The 23111-nt window shown below is 40.0% G+C and overlaps 1 protein-coding gene across 1 annotated transcript; it reads left to right on the top strand.

Annotated features, from left to right (window-relative positions):
• Nucleotides 1-18933: 18933 nt before the first annotated feature.
• Nucleotides 18934-20935, top strand: LOC307156983 (uncharacterized protein; the record flags this gene model as incomplete). The annotated part of the gene is made up of 2 exons (XM_079868713.1): nucleotides 18934-19268; nucleotides 19913-20935. The coding sequence occupies exon 2, from the start codon at nucleotides 19916-19918 to the stop codon at nucleotides 20933-20935; it is 1020 nt and encodes a 339-aa protein (XP_079724839.1). The 5' UTR covers nucleotides 18934-19268; nucleotides 19913-19915.
• Nucleotides 20936-23111: the final 2176 nt, after the last annotated feature.

Below are 23111 nucleotides of genomic sequence, written 5' to 3'. Positions count from 1 at the left end.
CACACTCTCATCGACTGGGGGGTGAGATCGAAAGTAAGGTCCTTTCTTTTTATTGCAGCCAACCAAGCAATCCGGCGTCTCCTCGTCAGGTCAGCAACTTGCTCTCCCTGATGCTGTGTCCATTTCGGAAACCTAAAAAACTGTATTTCATTGTTCCTATGTTTTCCATGTGTATCGTGTGAGGTACTGGAGCAGTTTTTAACGCAGCAGTGATTTCCAGGCATGGTAAAAAAAAGTGCGGACTTGCAAGAACCTCCTCTACTAACGAGTTAACAATACACAAACATTCGGTTTTGCCGCCGGAATCCTGCCAACATGGCGGAGCCGCGAGATCGAGGGGAGGGGCTTTGTGCCATGACGACAACTCCTCACTCTCAATTGGTTGAACCCACGTGGTTTAAACAAGAAAAATCACTCGTAATTGGTTGGCAGATCTGTTACTATTGGTCACACTCGCTCATTATAAATTCAAAAAATTATAATATTCATATAAATAATAATATATAAATTATTTTTTTATATTTATAATATGCTATTCTGTGGTATATTCATGTCATTGTTAACCTATGGACTACACTATTACCATCAAGGACATGAATTTATAAAGGAAAGGAAAATTTGCCAGGGACATGCTGTTTATTCAAAGAAAGAGCTTTATTAGCACAAACACAAAACAATATACACCTATGGACAAAGCATAGATCATCTGCACACACAACAAATTGGAAGCTCAGTGACTGTTTTCATCTTCGGAGCTGTAGTAGGTGACTAGCGGCGTTCTCTCTGAATTCGATCCACTTTGAAAACGTCTGTGGTGCGTTGCCCTGTATTTAGGAGTCGCCTCTAATCTCGACTGCAGCGTAGCACAGATCTCTGTGAGCTCCTGGCTGGTGGTTAAACTTCATCGGACATCAGATCTATGGTGGCGCACTTCCAAATGCCCACGTCATCCTCACCTAGCACACTCTGTCTCGCTTCTAGCAGCTGTAAAAACAACCAATACAGACAATCAGTACTGTGATGCACTGTGTATGGACACAAAACATCTATTAATACACGTGAAAAATAGTCACATTGACTAAAAATCTTACCCTCTTTCTTCTCGCTCGACTCCGAGCTGAACTCTTCACAGCTTCGGCCTGCAATGCCAGATCTGGTTGTTTGTACCTGAAATTCCTGCGTACTGTCTCGTAGTACGTCTTACAGGCAGCTGGAAATGTCAGGGTTCTGTCACTTCGGTCTAGTTAATTTCTTGGTTTTGTGACAGAGCTCTGACACTCCCTGTTTTGTCTCGTCTCTGTGTGAGTGTGCGGTTCCGAGCGCGCTCGGGCCGTGCACTCACTTGTCTATGTGCCTTGTTATATGTGCGGGGCATGGTGTTTGGATCCCGACATGTCTGTCTAGTTAGATTTCGGTTCTGTGTCGGGATTCGGACATCAATGCTCCGCGTGTTTGTTTTCTTTTGTGAGCGCACGGAATGAGCTTTCGCTCGTTCTCGTGCGCTCTGTCTTGTCACGTGAGCGCGCGCGGTTTCGAGTTCGCTCGAGCCGCGCGCTCTTCTGTCTGCGTGTGTTTTTTCTTGTCTTGTGCGGTGTAGCACACAGCTAGTTTTTCACTGGCTGTGTGCTTTCATGTTATGTTTTGTGTGAACACGTGGCTTATGAGTTTTCACTAGCTGCGTGTTCATGTCTCGTTTTGTGTTCTAGTCCTGTTTGTTGTGAGCACATGGCTTGTCATGTGTTTCCTTGTGCCATGTGCTCTCCTGTCAATTGTCTAACCCCGCCCACCTTGTTACCTGATTATTGATTCATTTTCCCCACCTGTCCTCCCTCGTTACCTGCTTTGTTTGCTCTCTCTATTTATTCTCCTTGTGTTTGCAGTCCTGTGCTGGTTCGTTGTCGTCGTACACTGTGTGTTTCCCTGCTGTGTGCTTCAGTCAAGTCAAGTCCAAGTCGAAGTTCAAGTCCAAGTCTAAGTCTGTCTTGTTTTCCCCCTTGGGGTAGTTTTTGTTTGTGTTTTGTTTTATTTTGTGATATATTGAATAAAAGACCTTTTTCTCGCAATTGAGCCCTCGCTCCCTTACTCTACCTGACAGGAAAACAATTAAATGAGAGTGATATGAATAAAAACAACGCAAGTCACAGTAAAATTAAACAAAGGAGAAAATAGTAAAAGTTACTTACACACAATGTCGTCATGATCAGCGTCATGAAAATCTGGACTTGCAGACATAGCTCTGAGTAAATGTGAGGTTACGCCCTCGTTATGAGGCGAGGTTACTCTGTGGAAACAAAATGTATGATTAAGATCGGTATCTATAACGGATCTATTTCTTATACAAGAGAATGAAAGCATATTCTTTGAATCTTACCTTTGCTCCGGTTCGTAGTGCATGGAATTGGTCTCAGAGTTGTGAAGTCGGCGTAGTGCTTCCTGTAATTTACAAGGAAAAAATAGATTTTTATAAAGCAACTCGCTCTTTTACTTTTGTAAGTTACTTTTAGCTTGTGCCACTTAAAAAAAAACTTTGCTTTTATGCTACTTTTAGCTTAGATAACATAGCAGTCTTACCGCAATCTTAGGATTGTGCACCCGTCTTCTCTTCTTAGAGTTGGTCTCTTCCACACAGTTTTTCGACTCCAAAGCAGCCAATCTATCCTCCATAGACAGCAGCCTGGAATTTACTAAAGTGAACTGCTGATTTACATCGGCAGCAAACTGAGTAAGCTGACGAGACAGCCCACTGATAGCACTCAGAAGTTTCTTCTCGCCGGTCTGCGGACTGACTGAAAGGGGTTGATCGCGTCCATGCAGAGGAGTTGAAGGGGAGGTGAAGGTAAATAATATTTAATTATTACTACAATAATCACAACAGTTATAATCAACCACATTTAACTAGACAATTAAAATGGGAAACCAGGTAACTTAGGGTTACAATATCTGTAGCACATAACTGTACGTTACAGGTGTAAAAGTTAAATTGTGGTGCTCACCATTGTCTGAACTGTCAATCGCTGGATGCATTTCTTCAGATTCTTCCATCACTCTTTCTGGTTCCTCTGAGTTTATTTCACTTTCATCAATCTCTCCAACTCCAGCCAAGTTATCTTCGAGGTCTTTACACATCGACGGTACAAAACTCCCGCCTGTCGGGTCATGACTGGATAGATGTAGGCTCTGTACTTCATCTGACCTAGCCCTTTTGTTTTTTTTCTCCCAAACTCCATTTTTGAAATAGCGCTTTCTGTGGTCAAAATACTGTGTATGACAGAGTTCAGTGTCGCAATGTTCACATAGGCGCCGAGGTCTTTTCTTTAGTCTTGGGACTTCCATCTTTCAACTGCTGGCACACCGCTTCACAGAGCTTTATAGGCAAACAGTGGTAGGCATGCGAGCTCGTCTCGCGAGTTCTTCCGTAACAATGACCTCACATGTGATTGGAGGAGCCCGACGAGCCTTCTAGCTCTCGTCCAATCACGTCCAATGAGGAAATTCAAGCCTTTCTCTGGCGGGAGCTGCTATTCATATGGTAATTAGAGCCATTCACACCTCCGGCGCGAGCGCTCTGCATACGTCATGGTTCGTTTCCGACAATATTCGGCACAGACGAACGTGACGTTCACAGGCTGTAAATTGTCGTTAACTGCCGAAAATTAGGGAGATTTACGGCCGTTTACGGGGTCGGAAATCCCAATTTTCATGCAGTGATACGGAAGAACTCGCGAGACGAGCTCGCATGCCTACCACTGTTTGCCTATAAAGCTCTGTGAAGCGGTGTGCCAGCAGTTGAAAGATGGAAGTCCCAAGACTAAAGAAAAGACCTCGGCGCCTATGTGAACATTGCGACACTGAACTCTGTCATACACAGTATTTTGACCACAGAAAGCGCTATTTCAAAAATGGAGTTTGGGAGAAAAAAAACAAAAGGGCTAGGTCAGATGAAGTACAGAGCCTACATCTATCCAGTCATGACCCGACAGGCGGGAGTTTTGTACCGTCGATGTGTAAAGACCTCGAAGATAACTTGGCTGGAGTTGGAGAGATTGATGAAAGTGAAATAAACTCAGAGGAACCAGAAAGAGTGATGGAAGAATCTGAAGAAATGCATCCAGCGATTGACAGTTCAGACAATGGTGAGCACCACAATTTAACTTTTACACCTGTAACGTACAGTTATGTGCTACAGATATTGTAACCCTAAGTTACCTGGTTTCCCATTTTAATTGTCTAGTTAAATGTGGTTGATTATAACTGTTGTGATTATTGTAGTAATAATTAAATACGAATATCGCATTATAATGCATAACTATATCTTCTGTATGGGTTTTCCAGACGAAACAGCAGATGACCAAAGCATTCATCTTTTCCTGGAGACCAGCGATTCAGAATCAGTGCAAGATGATGAAGACATCTCCTGTTATGTGGTAAGCATGAAATTACTTTTGAATACAAGTATAAATTTCCATGCTAATCCAGAGCTCAAACGGGAAAACCCAACATGTTTCACCAACATTATTGTTTCCACTTTCAGTACTACTATCGTTACTCTCAGTGTACAGTTTAAATTTCTGTTAAGGAACTATGAAAGCAACTAAAAAACACTTTTCATACTCCGATGGCCATATTAATGATGGTCTTTTAATACTCAAATGGCCATCTTAATGATGCTCTTTTCACACTCAAATGGCCATAATAATGATGCACTTTTCACTCTCAAATGGCCATATTAATGCTCTTTTCACTCTCAAATGGCCATAATAATGATGCACTTTTCACACTCAAATGGCCATAATAATGATGCACTTTTCACTCTCAAATGGCCATATTAATGCTCTTTTCACTCTTCAATGGCTATAATAATGATGCTCTTTTCACTCTCAAATGGCCATAATAATTATGCACTTTTCACTCTCAAATGGCCATAATAATTATGCACTTTTCACTCTCAAATGGCCATAATAATGATGCACTTTTCACACTCAAATGGCCATAATAATTATGCACTTTTCACTCTCAAATGGTCATAATAATGATGAACTTTTCACTCTCAAATGGCCATAATAATGATGAACCTTTCACTCTCAAATGGCCATAATAATGATGCATTTTCACTCTCAAATGTACACATTCATGCGTTAAGTACAGCCGTTTGAGGTGATGAGTATGATAATTGCGTGTGTTTTAAATGTGTACTTTATATTTGTATAGGATGAGTATGTGACTGAAGAGGGGGAAAGCTTTGCTGAGGATCAGAGTGAAGCCTTTCATATACAAGATGAGGAGGAGCAAGGAAGTGATCAGTCCAGAAGTGAAAAACCAGAAGACTTGTTGATAAAACTTCTGGCCATGATGCTTTTGTCATGGCAATCAACCTTCAAGATTTCTGACAATGCCATCACATCACTTCTTCTGTGCATTAAGCAGTTCATGTGGATAATGGGAAATGTTCTCTGTGCTAATTCCCTCACTGCCTTTGCAAGCATTATTCCAAAGACTTTATTCTCCTTGAGGAAATGGACTGGTATCCTCCGTGACAACTTCTTACAGTATGTGGTTTGTCCAAAATGTATGGCAGTATACGTGCTAACTGAAACGTACGAGGTCGGACGGGATGGCACAAACGTTTGCAAGACTTGTGGTCACATTCCATTCTACAATCACCCACAGCAGAGGTCTGCATTAAGGAAGAAATGTGGCTCTGCCTTGCTAAGAAAGGCAAAATATTCTAGCGGTAAAGAGTATGTAGATCCAATACGTTCTTACTGTTACAAAAGTGTTGTGCAGTCTCTGGAAGAACTTGTTAAAAGACCTGGATATGTAGAGAAATGTGAAGAATGGCGAAAGCGGAAAATACCTGAGGGTGTGTTAGGAGACGTATATGATGGACAAATATGGTAGGATTACCAGTATGTGAATGGAGAGCCTTTTTTAGCAGAGCCAAATAATTTGGCCTTGATGCTGAATGTGGACTGGTTCCAACCTTTCAAAGATGCACCTTATTCAGTTGGAGCCATCTACTTGGTCGTTTTGAATCTACCTCGTGAAGACCGTTTTAAGGAAGAAAATATGATTCTCGTTGGACTAATACCTGGACCAAAAGAGCCATCACTGAACATAAATGCTTTCTTAGACCCCTTAGTTGATGAGCTTCAGGAACTTTGGCATGGCATGATTTTGGAAGACAGCTCTTTCTTAGGACATCAGGTTTACAGAGCAGCTCTGCTTTGTCTTTCATCAGATATCCCTGCAACTCGAAAATGTGGAGGCTTTGTTGGACATGGAGCATACAGAGGTAATTTAAATATTCAAACATTCTTTGCTATAATTAATAAACATTGATATTATTAAATCAGTAAAATCAAAATGTTTAAAATGTTTTCTTTTTTAGTGGATAGCAGATGGTCTTTTTCATTGAAAAATCAAATATAAATATATGTGTGTAACATTGCATTTAATTTACATTTGCAGGATGCCACAAGTGTTTGAAGACGTTTAGCAAGAAAGAATTTGTTGAAAAAATGGACTACTCAGGATTTGAACGGTCTTCGTGGGAGCCACGCACGTCAAAGGATCACATACACTATGCTGGATTATCCAAACGGGCAAGGACGAAGGCAGAACAGAAAAGAATTGAACGCAAGTATGGAGCTAGATGGTCAGAACTTTTCCGCTTGAGTTACTATGATGCCATCAGATTTGTCGTCATAGATCCAATGCACAACCTTCTCCTTGGTACGGCAAGACATGTATTCAGATTGTGGACAGAACTAGGAATTTTAACAACAAAAAGCCTTGATGAACTTCAAGCTAGAGTGGAAAACATCAAAGTACCTTACGAGGTTGGAAGAATTCCCTTACGGATTTCATCTGGCTTTACAGGATTTACAGCAGATCAGTGGAAAAACTGGACAACCATTTACTCACTGTTTTGTCTGAAGGGGCTTATCGACAACAGACACTATGACATGTGGTTTGACTTTGTGCAGGCTTGTATCATACTCTGCTCCAGAGTCATATCCATCAATAGACTGGAAGTAGCAGATGGATACCTGCAGACATTTCTCTCAAAATTTGTCGAATTGTTTGGCCCATTGCACTGCACCCCTAACATGCATCTACATCTTCATTTGAAAGAGTGCATGTTGGATTATGGACCAGTTTACTCTTTTTGGTGTTTTTCATTTGAGCGTTTTAATGGAATACTGGGAAAGTTTAATAACAACAATAGGAGAATTGAAGTCCAGATTATGAGGCAATTTCAGCAAAGCCAACAGCTTAATATGCCATGGACATGTGAATATGGTGCTGAATTTGCCAGTATTTTAGAAAGACAAATGGTTGGGACTTTGTCATGCAATGACACAGCTGATATGCTTTATGTGAAGCACAATGTTTTAGTGTCAGCAGAAAGACTTCACTTAGAAAACGTTACAGCGGTGCCTCTGTCTCCATTACACCAGACAATCTTGGATGAGCCTGACAGACATGCAGTGTTAACAATGTATAATCAGATGTACCCTTGTGTCACTGATGTTGACTGTTTTGCCATGACATGCAAACGGGTAACATATCTTAATGTAACTTATTCAATTGATGGATCTAGAGCAGAAAGGTCAGCATATGTGTATGCTAAGTGGTGTGGAAACACTAACAGTTTTGAGGAGCCCATCATTGACCCTCTAGCAGAACTACGACCAGCCATTATAAAGCAGTTTATAGTGGTTAATGTTGTGTCAAAAGGTACTGCATTCAAACATGTCATTGCGCAAGTTTCCTGGCTTCATCCCCATCCGGACAGACATTTTTATGGAAAGCCAATAGAAGTTTGGAGCTTGCAAGGAACAGACACTTCATACCCAGCATCATTTCTGCCTGTTGAGCGCATTGCTGGGAGATGTGTGGTTAACACATCCACTGTGCATTTAAGCAAGACCAAAGAAAAGGTCACGGTAGTCATGCCACTATGCACAGTGGTTGAGCTCTAGGAGACTGTGATGTTGTTTGCATGGAATGCACATTTTACCATTGTGGCAAAGCTTGATTAAAACTTTTTTTTGAAATAAATTGTTTTGTGTATCTTTTATCATCTTTTACATTATATTGGCCATTGCTAATGACATACAATAATTAGTATAGCATACTTTCATTAAATATATCAATTCAAGTTCAAATTTAAGAGTCTTAATTGGGCTTTACTGAGCCTTATCTATTTATACCAGAGATTTTGCTTTTATACCAGAGATCATGCTTTTTTCACCTCCGCCAAATCTCTACAGTGAAACCTTTTTTAACTCAAGAGTAATCTCCAAACAATGATTCATGCATTTGTTACATCTCGATTAGGCCATCCTTAAAAATATTTTGTTTTTCAGTAACAGCAATTTTTTTTTAAAAAGGGTCGGTAGGTAGGTCTATATTTTTTTTCCAAGATTCAATGTAAAAAAAAAAAAGTAATATTTTTGTAATGGTGATTACATAGGTATGAATAAACTAATTTGCATATCGTGACGTCACTGACTGGCTTCAGGCGTGCCATTGCAAACTTCATTTTGATTATATAGACCACAAACTATTTGAAATCTTTGTCAAAAAACATGTTTATTGCATTAATTGCAGCTGCATTCATTTCAGGGGAAAAATGAGGCAGAATCAAGAAAGAAGCCACTAGATATCAACAAAAGTGGATTTTCAGAGGGAAACAAATAAATTTAAATGACTTTAGAATTATCAAAATAACAGTTAATTGCATTAGCATGCAATGTAATAGGCCTAAATATAAGAAAACATGTTAATGTGTTACATTAACAACGCATAGGCTAGTTTTTCACCAATGTCTGGGGCTGTTTACACCTGGCCACTTCATGCCACTTCTATTTCATTCAGAAATAGCTGATTTATCAAAACGATTCCATTTGCAACCTGGTCACATAAATGTGTTTTTGCGGATATAAATCCGATCTTCAACTCTCGTGCTATATGTGAATTTAAGAGAGTGGACGACGTCACTGAAAACAACCGTTATGTTGAGATGAATTATTTTAGATCCAGACTTAAAAAATGAAGCGACTGCACTTTTGCGACTGCAGGCCCAAAACTTTGGAACAGTCTACCCCTCTATATCAGACTAGCTCCCTCAATTTCCATCTTCAAAACATCCTTGAAAACTTATTTATTTTCTCTTGCTTTTAATACCCCTTGACTATGATACAATTATTGGCTTTTTTATTTTTATTTTTTTATTTTTTTTTATTGTCCTGTTTCTGCCCTGCATTTTATCTATTGCCCTGTACAGCACTTTGGTCAGCCTTGGCTGTTTTTAATTGTGCGTTATAAATAAATATTGTATTGTATTGTATTTTGTTTTGAATTAAGTTAATACCTTTTAGTCACCTGGGATAAAACTCCCCCTGCTACCCTCATTTGCATTTGTAAAGCTCACAGCAGTCTCATTTACATGTTAAAGCATTAGAGGGAGGGGGGTCACGGGGCAAGCAAGTACCACGTCAATTTCCGACAATTTCCGACAGTTTGCAGTGTTGCCTGTAAATTGCCGTTTGCAGTCGTAAACCTGAAATTCCACGACAATCTACAGCGCCGGTAACTGTCGAAAATCCCACTTTTCATGCAGTGGAACCAGAGAAAAAACGAGCCATATTGTTGAGCTGTGTCGGAGCTCAGACATACACACTGATGAGGAATTTACTGAGTCCTGAGAAACCGGGATCAAAACGTTTTGAGGATCTGGTGAGTTTGCTGAAAAATCACTTTAATCCAAAGCCCAGTGAAATTGTTCAACGGTGGAAGTTTAATTCACGTAACAGACACTGTGATGAAAGCATAGTAGAATATGTGGCCGAACTGAGGAAGCTGGCACAAGATTGCAATTTTGGAGACACACTCACTGTTATGCTGAGAGACAGATTAGTGTGTGGTGTTAATGATGACAGCATACAACGGAGATTACTGGCTGAGGATGGACTGACGTTTGAGACAGCGCTAAGGAAAGCTCAGGCAATTGAAGCTGCTAATAAGGATATGGCTGATTTGCATAAAGATAAAGGAAGTCGAATGGGTACTACTGTTTTCAAGATGGACACAAGAGAAAAAAGTAAGTCAAGTTTTACAGGACTGTGCTATCGATGTGGTGGAAGTAATCATGGGCCCAAAGACTGTAGATTTGCCAATGAAAAGTGTTATAATTGTGGTAAAATTGGACATGTGAGAAGAGTGTGTAGAATGGAACCACAAGAAATGGCTGTTGATAAAGACAAGAAATTTTGGAAATGGGGGAGAGGAAATCAATCAAAGAGGGCTAATTATCTTCAAGAAGAGGAGGAAGATCAATCTGAAGACGTTTTCACCATGTATAGTATAGAGACACCACAGCCCCATGTACCTCCCATGACACAGACACTGGTTGTAAATGAATGCCCTGTAAAGTTTGAAATTGACACTGGATGTAGCGTGACTGTTTTATCACAGATGGAGTATGGCAAATTAGAAGCTAAGAAAAACTTGCCTAAACTTAAAACAAGCTCTCTCAGTTTAAAAACATACACCGGACAGTCAGTGCACGTTCTGGGTACCATCAGGGTTAAAGTCAAGCACAAAGGGCTTATCAAAGAACTCACAGCAGTGGTGGTAGCAGGATCTGGGCCTAATTTACTGGGAAGATCATGGCTCACAGAGCTGGAACTCAGCTGGGAAAAAGTGACAAAAATTAAAGACAGTTCAGAGTTGTTACAAGATATCCTAAGGAAACATGAAATGGTTTTCAAAGAGGAACTGGGAACATTAAAAGGAGCCACTGCTAAGATTCATGTACCAAGTAATGCAAAGCCTCATTTTTTTAAGTCAAGGTCACTGCCTTTTGCTATGAGAGAGAAAGTTGAAGCCGAACTGGATCGTCTGATTAAAGATCATATTATAGAGCCTGTGAAATTTTCAGAGTGGGCAGCACCTGTTGTGCCTGTTTTAAAACCAGATGGGTCAGTAAGACTTTGTGGAGACTACAGAGTAACCATTAACAGAGAGTCGTCACTGGAGCAGTATCCCATTCCTCGGATGGAGGACATGTTTGCAGTTTTAGCTGGAGGTGAAAAATACAGCAAGTTAGATATGAGTCATGCATATCAACAGATTCTGTTGGATAAGACATCACAGCCGTATGTGACCGTGAATACACATAAAGGGTTGTTCACGTACACCAGATTACCTTTCGGAGTTAGTTCCAGTCCAGCAATCTTCCAGAGGACCATGGAAGGGGTCCTGAAAAATATTCCGAAGGTTACTGTATATCTGGACGATATCTTGCTGACAGGACGAGATGATCAGGAGCATTTGAGGACACTGGATAAAGTGTTGCAGCGGCTGGAGGAGTATGGTTTGAGGTTGAAAAGGGGAAAGTGTAAATTCTTGGAAAAGGAAGTAATTTTCCTGGGACACAAAGTGGATGCCACTGGTATTCATCCAGTTCCCGAAAAAATTCAAGCAGTTCAAGAGGCACCAAGACCGACATCAGTAACAGAGCTGAAAGCATATTTAGGACTGTTGAATTTTTATAACCGATTTCTGCCAAACCTCTCAACACTGCTGGCTCCATTACACCTGCTTTTGAAGAAGGAAGTCCCCTGGTGTTGGAAAGAGGAACAAGAGGAAGCCTTTAAAAAATCCAAAGAACTACTGCAGTCTAACCGTGTGTTAATCCACTATGATGAGGAAAAAGATCTAGTACTTTCTTGTGATGCCTCAGCATACGGTGTGGGAGCCGTGTTAGCCCATCGGATGACAGATGGAACGGAGAGACCCATTGGGTTTGTATCACGAACACTTACAGTAGCAGAAAAAAACTACTCACAGCTGGAGAAGGAGGGTTTAGCTGTAGTGTTCGGGGTCAAGAAATTCCATAAATATCTGTATGGCCGTAAGTTTGTGATCTGTACAGACCATAAGCCTTTACTAAGTTTACTGAATGAACTCAAAGCTGTGCCACAGATGGTCTCTCAAAGAATTATGAGATGGGCAGTGATGTTGGGGGCATATGAGTATGTCATGTCTTACAGAGCTGGCAAGGACAATGGAAATGCCGATGCCCTCAGTCGTCTTCCGGTGCCAGAGATTCCAGAGAAGGAATCAAAGGAGGATTATGTTTTAATGCTGGACAGCGTTATTAGTCCTTTGACGACATCAGAACAAATCAAGCATTGGACAAGTCGAGATCCTGTCCTCTCTAGAGTCCGTGAGTATGTGCTTAAAGGTTGGCCTAATCACAGTAATCTAAATGAGTTTGCCCCTTATAAACAGAGACAACAAGAGCTTAGTGTTCAAGACGGGTGTGTGCTGTGGGGAGCCCGCATCATCATTCCAGAACAAGGACGTTCGGGGTTGCTGAAACAGCTACATCAATCTCACCCAGGTATGTCGAGGATGAAAGGCCTGGCCCGGAGTTACTTGTGGTGGCCAAATTTAGATGCGGACATTGAGGCCAGAGTAAAAGATTGTACTGTGTGTCAAGAACAGAGAAAAGCCCCTGGGAGTGCACCACTCCATCCATGGGAGTGGCCACGACAGCCATGGAGAAGAGTGCATATGGACTATGCGGGTCCATTCCTGGGGAAGATGTTTTTAATCTTAGTCGATGCCCATTCTAAGTGGATTGAGGCCTATCCAGTAAATTCAGCAACAACAGCGACTACTCTTGAGTGCCTCAGAAAGAGTTTCAGTACCCATGGCATTCCTGAAATGATGGTGTCTGATAATGCTCAGTGCTTTGTAGGTGAAGCAAGTAAAGAATTTATGTCTAAGAATGGAATAACACATGTTACTTCAGCCCCGTATCATCCATCATCTAATGGTCTTGCTGAGCGGGCAGTTCAAACTTTTAAGGATCTCATGAAAAAAAGTTCTGGTACCACTGTGGATACCCAGTTGCATAGAGCATTGTTCAGCTATCGTATTACACCCCAGTCTACCACAGGATTGTCGCCTGCAGAAATGATGATGGGGAGGAAATTGCAATGCACCCTAGACAAAATACACCCCGACTTCACCAGCAAAATTGAATTGAAACAACAAGTTCAAAAAGAGCAACATGACCAACATGCAAAATCTCGTTATTTTGAAGTAGGAGATATGGTGTATACTAGGAATTTTGGATATGGACCAAAATGGGTGCAGGGAGTAATTCAGGATATCACAGGACCTGTATCCTATAAAGTAGCAATAGGAAGTGCCCAAGTAGTGCGACGTCATGTTGATCAATTATTCAGTCGACAACAAAAAGAGATGCTGACTAAAGACTTTCAAGCTGCCTTGTGTGTTCAACCTTATGAGACTGATGTTGTGTCAATGGATGCTGATATTCAAATGCCAGAATCACTCAGTACGTCGACAACATTTGAATCAATTCCAACTGTAGATAACTGGGAGCCTGAGAGTTTGAAATCTGGATGTCAAAGCAATCAACTGCCAAATTTACCCAGTGCTCAAAGAATGCCTGAATTGACTCAAAGCCCAGCTAGAAGGGAGCCCGAGAGTGCACTTTCTGGATGTCTACGACGGTCAGTAAGAGAGAGGAAACCACCAGCATATCTTAAAGACTTTGTGACATAAAAGGCATAACCACTAGCATATCTTAAAGACTTTGTGACATAATTTTTTGCATTATGAATGTTATGAGTTGAATGATGTAAAAAAAAAAAAAAAAAAAAAAAAAAAATCACTTTACAGTTGTTCTAAAAGATTTGTTGTTCTAAAAGATTTGGTGTCTTGAAGGAAGGATGGCCTCTGAGTTAAGTGGAGGGGAAATGTTGTATGTTAAGGGTGGTATTGGGGTTGTCCAATAGGGGGCGGTGACGTACCATGTTTGTGGGCTGTAGCACTGTTAAAAGCAGAGAAGAACATGCCTTGTGGTGTGTGCTTGTGTGTGTATTGCTGGCTACCGAGATGAGTCCTAATAAAGAGAGACCATTCTGAAGTTCCCGTTGTTTATGAGTTTTCCCTTGGAATCTACGATACAACAGATAAACTCTTTCAGGGATTAGACCGACCGGGTTGACTGACACTTCAGCGTGTGAAATCGGTGATTCACCCTTCGCAGGGAGCTTGATTGACAGGCGATCTAACCAATCATAATCCGCCAACCGCCATTTTGTCCGACAAAGCAGTCAGGAGAGATAGCAGATTAACATGGGAGGATTTGAACATGGAAAAACGGAGTGTACTGACGTCTTTACGCGGTTAAAACAACAATCCTTCTTATGTTCGTTTATGTTTATTTGATGCTATAAATGAACTAGAAGGAAGAGATGATTGGTTCACAAGCAGCTTTAAATGATGCTCTACAGCGATCTGTTAGACACATTAAAGAGCCACAAAACGGTATGTATCGTTTAAATTTCTTTTAAAAAATGACCAAATTTGAAAGGTGAGACTTTGTTTAATATCAAAAGTAACCAAAAAAAGTAACTTGGTCTGTCCTGTCTGTCAGCGTGTTGTCAGTCTCCTCTCTGCTCCACGATGTATTTTTCACTGCGTGAGAACATGGTGTGTGCGTGAGAGCAGCGTAGCTTGTCGGGCATAGCGACAGTAACTAAGGGGGGCGGGTCTTTGCGAAGGGTTGGCAGCTGTAATGCACAGAACGGCCAGCCTGCATGGACATGCAATTACGAGTAACGTTAGCTAGTAATCCAAGCGGAGTAGATGATGTGACAGCCGTATGAGAGAGACATGTGTTCCCCCGCGCCGCGCGTAACGTCCGCCCGGATACTCCGCTCTCCCTCCCCCCGGGGATTCCCCAAAACATCGTAGATTCGTCTCCGTATATGTTCCGTTGTGTTCCCTTTTTTGCCTCTTGAACCATATTTTTTAACCGTTTTTGAACATCTTTGACAGATCGTGAGATAGGTGGGTTGAACTTGACACTGTTAACTCTTTCCGTTATTGTGGTCCAAGCTTTGTGTTTTTTTGCTATTGCATTTGTAATCGTTAAATTTGTTCATTAAAGTTTATTTAGCAGCATTGTATTCCTCTAATATACAAATATTTTCCATAAAGGAAAACTCAAAGACTGTATGTGACGAGCCGAGCGCGTACTGTCGGCCATTTTGTTTAAGTTGTTCAGTCTTATTTTTCCCACAAAGAAAAGCGATTTAGACTGTCTTAATAAAGATAGATGTGAGTTTATTTTATGCAATGGTCTTTCTTCAGTGACTTTAGTCTGACTAGTTAGTCAGACTATTTCTTAGACACAGTCTTAAGATGATGACTGTTTATGCAACCGGCCCCAGTTCTGGAAGCCAGAGGTAGGCTAATGTTACTTCATTTCAGAAAGTGCACAGTTGTATTTCCTGTGATTACTGGGTAAGTTAACCGTTTTAACTTTATACAGTCTATTGGTAACTATAGAGAAGGAAAAAAAAAAACTACTTTGGGGGTGAGGTAGGCTACTTAGCCCCAGCCATGTTAACTTTTGTGGCGCAAACACCCAAAATACTGCTTTGCCAGGAACTGCATTAATGTTTTAAGTTGTATGGTACATTTTGAGTAAGTTTAACCTTTTAGAAAAAAACAAAGGGTCGCTTAATCTACAAAATGTGTTTTTAATAGTTCTTAGCTGTTCATCTTAAATAAGGAAGAGTTTAACTTGAAAGGCTTATGATTTGAACATATAACATATTAACATATAATCTAGTTTTAATTATTCTATGGTGGGTAACATTAATTTATGTTCTTGCTCTTTGTTGTTGCAGGTAAACACTAAACTCACACTGTACTAACTTCATGTGGAGTCAGCTCTTTCACTGTGGGCTCAGGTTTGTTTGGTGAGTAAAGTTAATGTTTACATTGTTTGCCTCACAGGGCAGGGTTCTGTAGTAGTTTATCTCACAGAATGTCATTCTAAAATGTTTAATTGCATTTTGCAACCATTTTTTGAGAGAGTGACAGTAGTTTTTACAATTTGTGCAACCTACCGATTTGACTACCTTTTTGTTGTTTATTTAATTTTTATATATAGATCTACCGGCTTCCTGATGCACGCATATTAGTTTAAATCTCCCGCAATCTAGAGCGCGCGCATGCAAGACAGAGACTGTGCTCCGCAGCGTGCGTGTGCCAGAGAGGGAGAATGGCATTCAACTAATCATATACTGTAAAATGCGCTTTTACACGTCACTTTAAAAACCGAATAGTTTATTTATAGTTCGATTACGGATATTTCACGTCATGTTCGAATGTACATTCGAATATCGAATAAAAAGTGACAGCCCTAGTTAATTTTAATACTTAATAAAGCCAACATTGTTGTAGAGAATATTTAAGTAAAAATAGAATTCCACAGGCTTCATTATAGACACAGTGATTTGTTTCGGACTATACTGTGTCCAGGAAATGTTGATTGTCCCCCAAAATCCTGATAGGAGTACCCCTAACATGTTTTGTTGTTGTTGTTTGATTTTTCATAATTTGACAGCATGTTTATTTTTAATTAGAAATACCTGTATATGTGAAACTTTTCTTTGATTTATTCTTATTTTATTTTTTATTTCTCTTTTTCAGTGACGAGTGATGCAGAAAATGCTTTGAATGTGGCGTTGCAAAGCCTGCCCCTCAGTTTTACCAAGTAGGTCCCATGTATTAAAGCATTATCGGGTAAAACATAGTTTTTATGGGAATAATAATAGATTTCCATGTGCATATGTAACCTGCCCGTGCACTTTTAGAACATGGAATGCACTCTTAATTCATTTGAATAGATTCCATGTGGCTGAAACCTCTCATCAAACAGATAGCTGTATTTAGATGCCATTTATGTCTTTGTCAGGATCTTGTCTCTGAAAGGGATTACTGGGTTCACATTAATGCACACCTGAAGAAAAATGAGGTTGTAACTTGCATGTTTTTATGTTGCGACTTTAAAACAAAATATCTACGGAACATTTAGATCCCACAAGTGCAGAACACACAATTCCTATTCATTAACCGATTTTAAACCAGGCATTGTGACATCTACCAGCTTTGTTTCCCTAAATTCAGCTGAAAATACTTCAAACAATGATATAGGTGAGGTATACTTGGATGCACAACCAGGTTTAAGTGTAGATGCCCCAGAAGACCTTCCAAATGTAATAGAACACACTTTTGCAGCAGCTCTGTTAAAGTTAGAACATTTTACTCATGTACCAAGCACAGCAATCAGTGATTTTTTTGTCTGACCTTAACCACTTAACTAGCTCTCTCTCAAGTTCCCACACTGATGGTGTTCTAGTTGATATTTTTCAGAAGCACAACCTTCAGGTTGACAGATGTCATAGAGGAAATAACCACTGCTTTATGCACAGGGAATCCTATAAATAAAGCCATAGCTAAGGATGGTACTTTGAGTTCTGCATATAAACGTAAGCAGTATTATAAGGCAAACTTTAATGTAATAGAACCAGTTGAATATATTTTGGATTCTAAAGAGAACAAAACCTTTCAGTATGTCCCCATTCTTGAATCCCTACGAGTGCTTTTGAATAGGCAAGATATATTGGACAAGATAGTTTGTAATCACCAAACAGAAGCGGAGACTTCAGGTGAAATTGTGTACAGGTCTTTCAGGGACGGTCTGCACTTTAAGCAAAACACTTTTTTGTCAGGGGAGGAGTTAGTTAAGACTATCTTTAAGTTTGTATGTTGATGACTTTGAGGTCTGCAACCCTCTAGGCACCTCCCGTAAAACACACAAACTTTGTGCTGTGTATTGGGTGCTGAGCAACCTTCCTCCTGGGTGTAATTCGTCTTTGACCTCCATCTATTTAGCACTGTTGTGCAAAACAGACAATGTAAAGTGCTATGGCTATGACAAGGTTTTAGAACCACTTGTTAGAGATCTCAGGTCTTTGGAAGTTAATGGAATATATGTTCCACATCTGGGCAGATCGCTTAAAGGTACAGTTCAATCAGTTGCTGCAGACAATTTAGGAGCTCACGGAATAGCAGGCTTTGTTGAGAGTTTTTCAGGCCCCTATTTTTGTCGTTTTTGTACTGCAACAGCCACAGAAATTGCATTGAATGAGGTGAGATCAGAAACTTTTATCCTCAGAACAAAAGAAACACACGAGGCTCATGTCAAAGCAGCCTTAGATAGTGGCAGTAACTGTTTTGGAGTTAAACGTGCGTGTCCTTTGACTAAAGCCCTTTGTCATTTTCATGTTGTCAGTGGCTACCCTCCTGACATTGCCCATGACCTCTTTGAAGGCATTGTGCCTGTTGAAATTGCAAGTTGTCTCAACATACTAATATCAAAGAAGTATATCAGCTTGGGTGATATCAACAATTCCATTCTTCACTTTCCATACAAGTGGACAGACAAAACAAATAAGCCTCATGTTTTGCCGCAAAATCTGTCAAGCAGGAAAACCATAGGCGGTAATGCCCATGAAAACTGGAACTTGCTAAGATTGCTCCCCTTTTTAATTGGGCCCCAAATTCCTGAGCATGATCCTGTATGGCAAGTTTTGTTGGATCTAAAACAGATCGTGGAGCTTGTGGTTGCCCCAATCCACAACAATGATTCTATTGCATTCCTTGAAAGCAAAATTTCTGACCATAGACAAAGGCATCAAGAGGTGTTTCCACAGAATAGACTGCTGCCCAAACATCATTATCTAGAACATTATCCAAAACTAATAAAGTTGTTTGGACCTCTTGTGGGTCTTTGGACCATGAGGTTTGAGGCAAAGCACAGTTTCTTCAAAAGGGTAATTAAACGCACCAGTTGCTTTAAAAATGTGCCCCTTTCTCTGGCTGTGAAACATCAGTATATGATTGGCTATCACTTGTCGTCTCCAAGTATTGATAAACCAATTCTGGATGTGTCAAATGCATCTCTTGTCCCATTAGGGTTTTTGAAGGAAGAGTTGGCTCAATCTTTCAAACTAAGATATCCTGATCTATCTGAAATACACCTTTCAAAAAATGTTTGGAGCAAGGGAATAAACTATAGGGCAGGTATGGTAGTTGCCCATGGGTCTGAAGGTGGACTGCCTGAGTTTGGGGAAATCCATCAAATATGCATTTTGCATTCAAGATTTTTTTTTGTTTTGAAACTGCTGTGTGGATGGTATAGAGAGCACTATGGAGCCTATGAGCTGACTCCATCTCCAGCACAAGAACTTGCTCTTGTTGAGGTCTGTGAACTGGTTGATGAGTATCCCTTGGCTGCCTATCTGGTTGGGTGTGCGCGGATGGTGACCTTGAAGAGATCCATCTGCGTTTAAAGCAAGGTAATAAGTTGGACATGATAATTGGATACATAACATGAACATGAGGGCACACTCTTAAATTTGTCTCAAGGTTATTATTGTTAATGAAAACTAACCAAATAATAATAAAAACTAGGTGTGTGAAAAAATTATAGTTAACTGAAATCAAAATGAGTCCTTAAAAAAAAAGATAATTGTAACTTTTCTTGCAAAACTATCAAAAATAAACTCAAATTATAAAGTAATGTCTTTAGTTTTCGTCTTTGCCAATTCATTTTATAGGGCCTACATAAGACTAATATTTTGGGTGGAAATGAAATCTCTTCAAATTTCTTAGCTGTGCCCGTTTTAGTCTATGCCCGTCACCTGGCATCTTGGTGGTGAAAGTCGGTAGAAAGGTACAGTCCCATAATACATAGAAAGATTAAACTTACACTGAAACTAATACAATTTAACTAAAACCAAGCATTTAAAAAAAATAAACTGCAAACTCCTATTAAAACTAGAAAAATACTAAACTATAATGACCTTGGTCTATATGTTTTTATGTCTTGGGTGTCTTTCCTCCTTAGCATGGTGTTTGACAAACTTGCATACTTGCACATTTGATCTCAACAGTTTACTCTTTCAGATGACAAATGTGTTATTGTTCTTTTTCTTAACAGACCATGACAGCGATTCTCAGAGTAATCCTGGGGCCAGACAGCTGCCAGAGGGTGGTGTTTCCTTCTTGTCTGCCGTCAACTGTAACTGACCTAGAGACTGAGATAAAGACTCAATGTAAAATAAACCAAGCCTTTCGACTGCAGTTTATGGATACCATTTTTGGCAACGACTTCATGAACCTAACTTCTATGGACGAAGTACAAGACAAAGCTACAGTCAAGGTCAAATACACATTTTGCAGACCTTTCGATGGAGATCACTGTGCTGACGTTGACTCCCCAACCACTCACAATGATGACTCCTTATGTTCTTCTCATGATAGCTCCATAATTCTCTCATCGCCACAGTCCACCTCTTCAAGGTCTTTGTGGCCAGATTTTTTCAATATTCCTCGTTTTTCATTTGATGAAGAGTTAAAGCTTGAACAAGCCGACACAGCTTTCAGAGAAAAGGGGACCCTGCTCATTCCTGATCCAAAGCTGAAGTCCGATATATTAGAGGGGTTGATACAAGCGATAGTCCAGCACAAAGTCTATGTCACAGACAGAGAGTTTGACCAAGTTGCTGAGGCGCTCATCAAGAGGCATCCATGTTTACAAGAGAGAGGCTCAGCTACTGGTTATGGAGGATGGAAGACCAGCCTCAAATACAAGCTGTCCAACTACCGCACGCATCTCCGAAAAGTAGGATGTCCTGAAGTGTGTGTAAATGCTTTGAAACTTAAACCTGATGGTAAACGTAGTCCTGCCTTTGATGTTAAGAAACCAAAGAGGGGTGAAGTGGCCTACTATCCCTCCTTTCCACTTGGGGAGTGCGAAGAGTCCCTGGAGAAGATGAGGGTTGAACTCATTTCAGATATCAAGCAGCGTAATAACAGAGAGACAGTTAGGGCTAAAATGGAGAAAACGTTTGCATTAAGAAGACAAGAAGTAATACGTTGTGCTCCGATGATCAGCGACTTTCAAGAGAGATGGCCAGCTCTATTTTATGTAATGGAGGCAAGTAAAAAAACTTATCAGTAAAATTGTGAAATCTTGTGTGATAGATACTAATATTTTGTATGCATGTCCCTGTACTAATGTTTCAGATAAATGCAGAGTTTAAACGGATCACCACAGTCCCATTACAGTCAAGGTTCCTCTCACAGCTGGACCTATTCACTGCGAATCTGTTAAAAATGTTTGAAAAGAAATCGGGGCAGGCGGGAAGGAAACTTAGAGACATGTCTGCCATGATGACGGTAAGAATTCTAACTATTTAACTTTCAGTTGCATTTTTCCCATGTTGGGAATATGTTCGCAGAGGTGGGTAGAGAATAAAAAGCTTAAAGGTAGGGTAGGTCAGAAGGTCATTTTTATACTCTCTTTTTCAAAGTACTTACATTTTAATTATGTATTGGTATATAAAGACAGTTTAAGCCAATTTGAAAAAAAGTTCAATTCTTACCTACCCAACCTTTAACTAAAATTAATTTATACTTCTGCATCAAGTCTATGCCGTAGTCATGCATTTATACTTGTGTGTTGGTTTTGACGTTCTGCAGTTACACCACCAAAACACTAGTTGGTCGACTTTTGCCAGCCAAACAGGCTAACTTCCTGTTTAGCTCTTGCTTACTTAAAGGGGGTAAAATAATATATGTGCGGCTCTTATAGACTTTTCAAATGTTATTGACAAAATGGATCACATTCGTAAAATTTACTTCAAAGCATGGAGCACTTCCTGTGGGCTTGCAGGCATTGCAAGGCTATTCAGCTGACGGATCACAGTTTTGCGGTTCACATCACTGCGACATGTAGTAATCTGTATACTTTTTAAGTATAAGCGTAGGCTAGGATGTATATTCGACGCAAAAGTATAAATCAAGCTTAGAGTACAAAGGGATTTAATGAAAAAATTACTTGAGTAGCAAGTTACTTTAGAAATATAAACAAATAAAAAAACTAAATAAATTAATTAATTTTGAAGTCCTAAGGTCGTGTGTCCACCAAAGCGTTTTTAGCCATCTGAAAACGCTAGGCGCTCTGCTGAAAACGCCTATCTGTGGACGCTTGAGAGCGTTTTGACAGCGCTGCGTTTTTTCAGTTGAGACTCTTTGTTGCTATGATACAAAATACAGAAGGTTTTGACAGTTGGTCGGTGTGGTATTTGTCCCGCCCCTCCTCCACAGTGATTGGTCGGTTGGGTAAAAAGTGACAGTGATGAGCGCTGCGTTTAACCCAAAGTTGAACATTCTTCAACTCCGAGCGACCTGCAAAAAGTGCAGAGCGCTCGGCGCTTCAGCGTTTTTTAAAACGCTCAGCGCATCACTACGCTCATGGCGTTTCAAAAACGCGGCGCTCCCATTGGAATCAATTAAAAAAACACGCCAGCCGCGTGAAAAACGCTTTGGTGGACACACGGTCTAAGTATGCCAATAAGTAATTATTAATTGAAATATGTTCTTTTTGTCTACTGTAATTTATTATAAGCCAAACAAATCAAACAAACTTATGTATTATGTCCACTGGTAGTCAATTGATGATGAAGTGTCTTTACATTTGCATTCAAATTAAACAACTATCTGTAACTTGGAACAGCTTTGTGTTAAAATGCAGTCATATGCTTTTGTTTTATTCTCTAAGGAAGACATTGATGCTGGTCGGGAATGTGTCATCAAAGGACTCTGCATTTACCTAAATGAAGATCCTGATGATCTTGTCCAGGTGTATGTGGTGAGTGTATAGTGAAGTAATAGTATAACATTGTTAGGCCCAGATCAGACAGTACGGTACTTTTTGTTGAAGCCTACTTTAAAAAAAAATAAAGAGCAATTCATAGTTTTCAGTCATGTGACATGCACGGTGACCTGGAGGGCAAAACAACAGATCAACATAGCGGCTCACAAAACGACCGCCCAACCCCTATAATAATTAGCTGTAATTTTGCTGTTAATTGAAATTTCACATCTGAAAAAACATCTACATAAAAATAAATGAATGGGCAGAGAGAACTACAGAAGTTGAATAGTAGAAGATACTTTTTAATCTAAATGTAAAAATGTTAACTACAAATGTTTTATCTGCTTAAACAAAACAATACTACCGGTTGTTAGCTTGCCCTTTAACTTAAAATAATGTAAATAAAAATAGGCCATCTATCCCATGAAATTATTTTGCCAGGGTAGCAAGCAAAATCTTAAATATAAGTAAAAAGAAA

This window comes from Squalius cephalus, assembly GCF_949319135.1.
Source record: "Squalius cephalus genome assembly, chromosome: 4".
NCBI lineage: Eukaryota > Metazoa > Chordata > Actinopteri > Cypriniformes > Leuciscidae > Squalius > Squalius cephalus.
The sequence above is the reverse complement of the archived record's forward strand: the minus strand, read 5'-3'. Positions and strand labels throughout refer to the sequence as shown.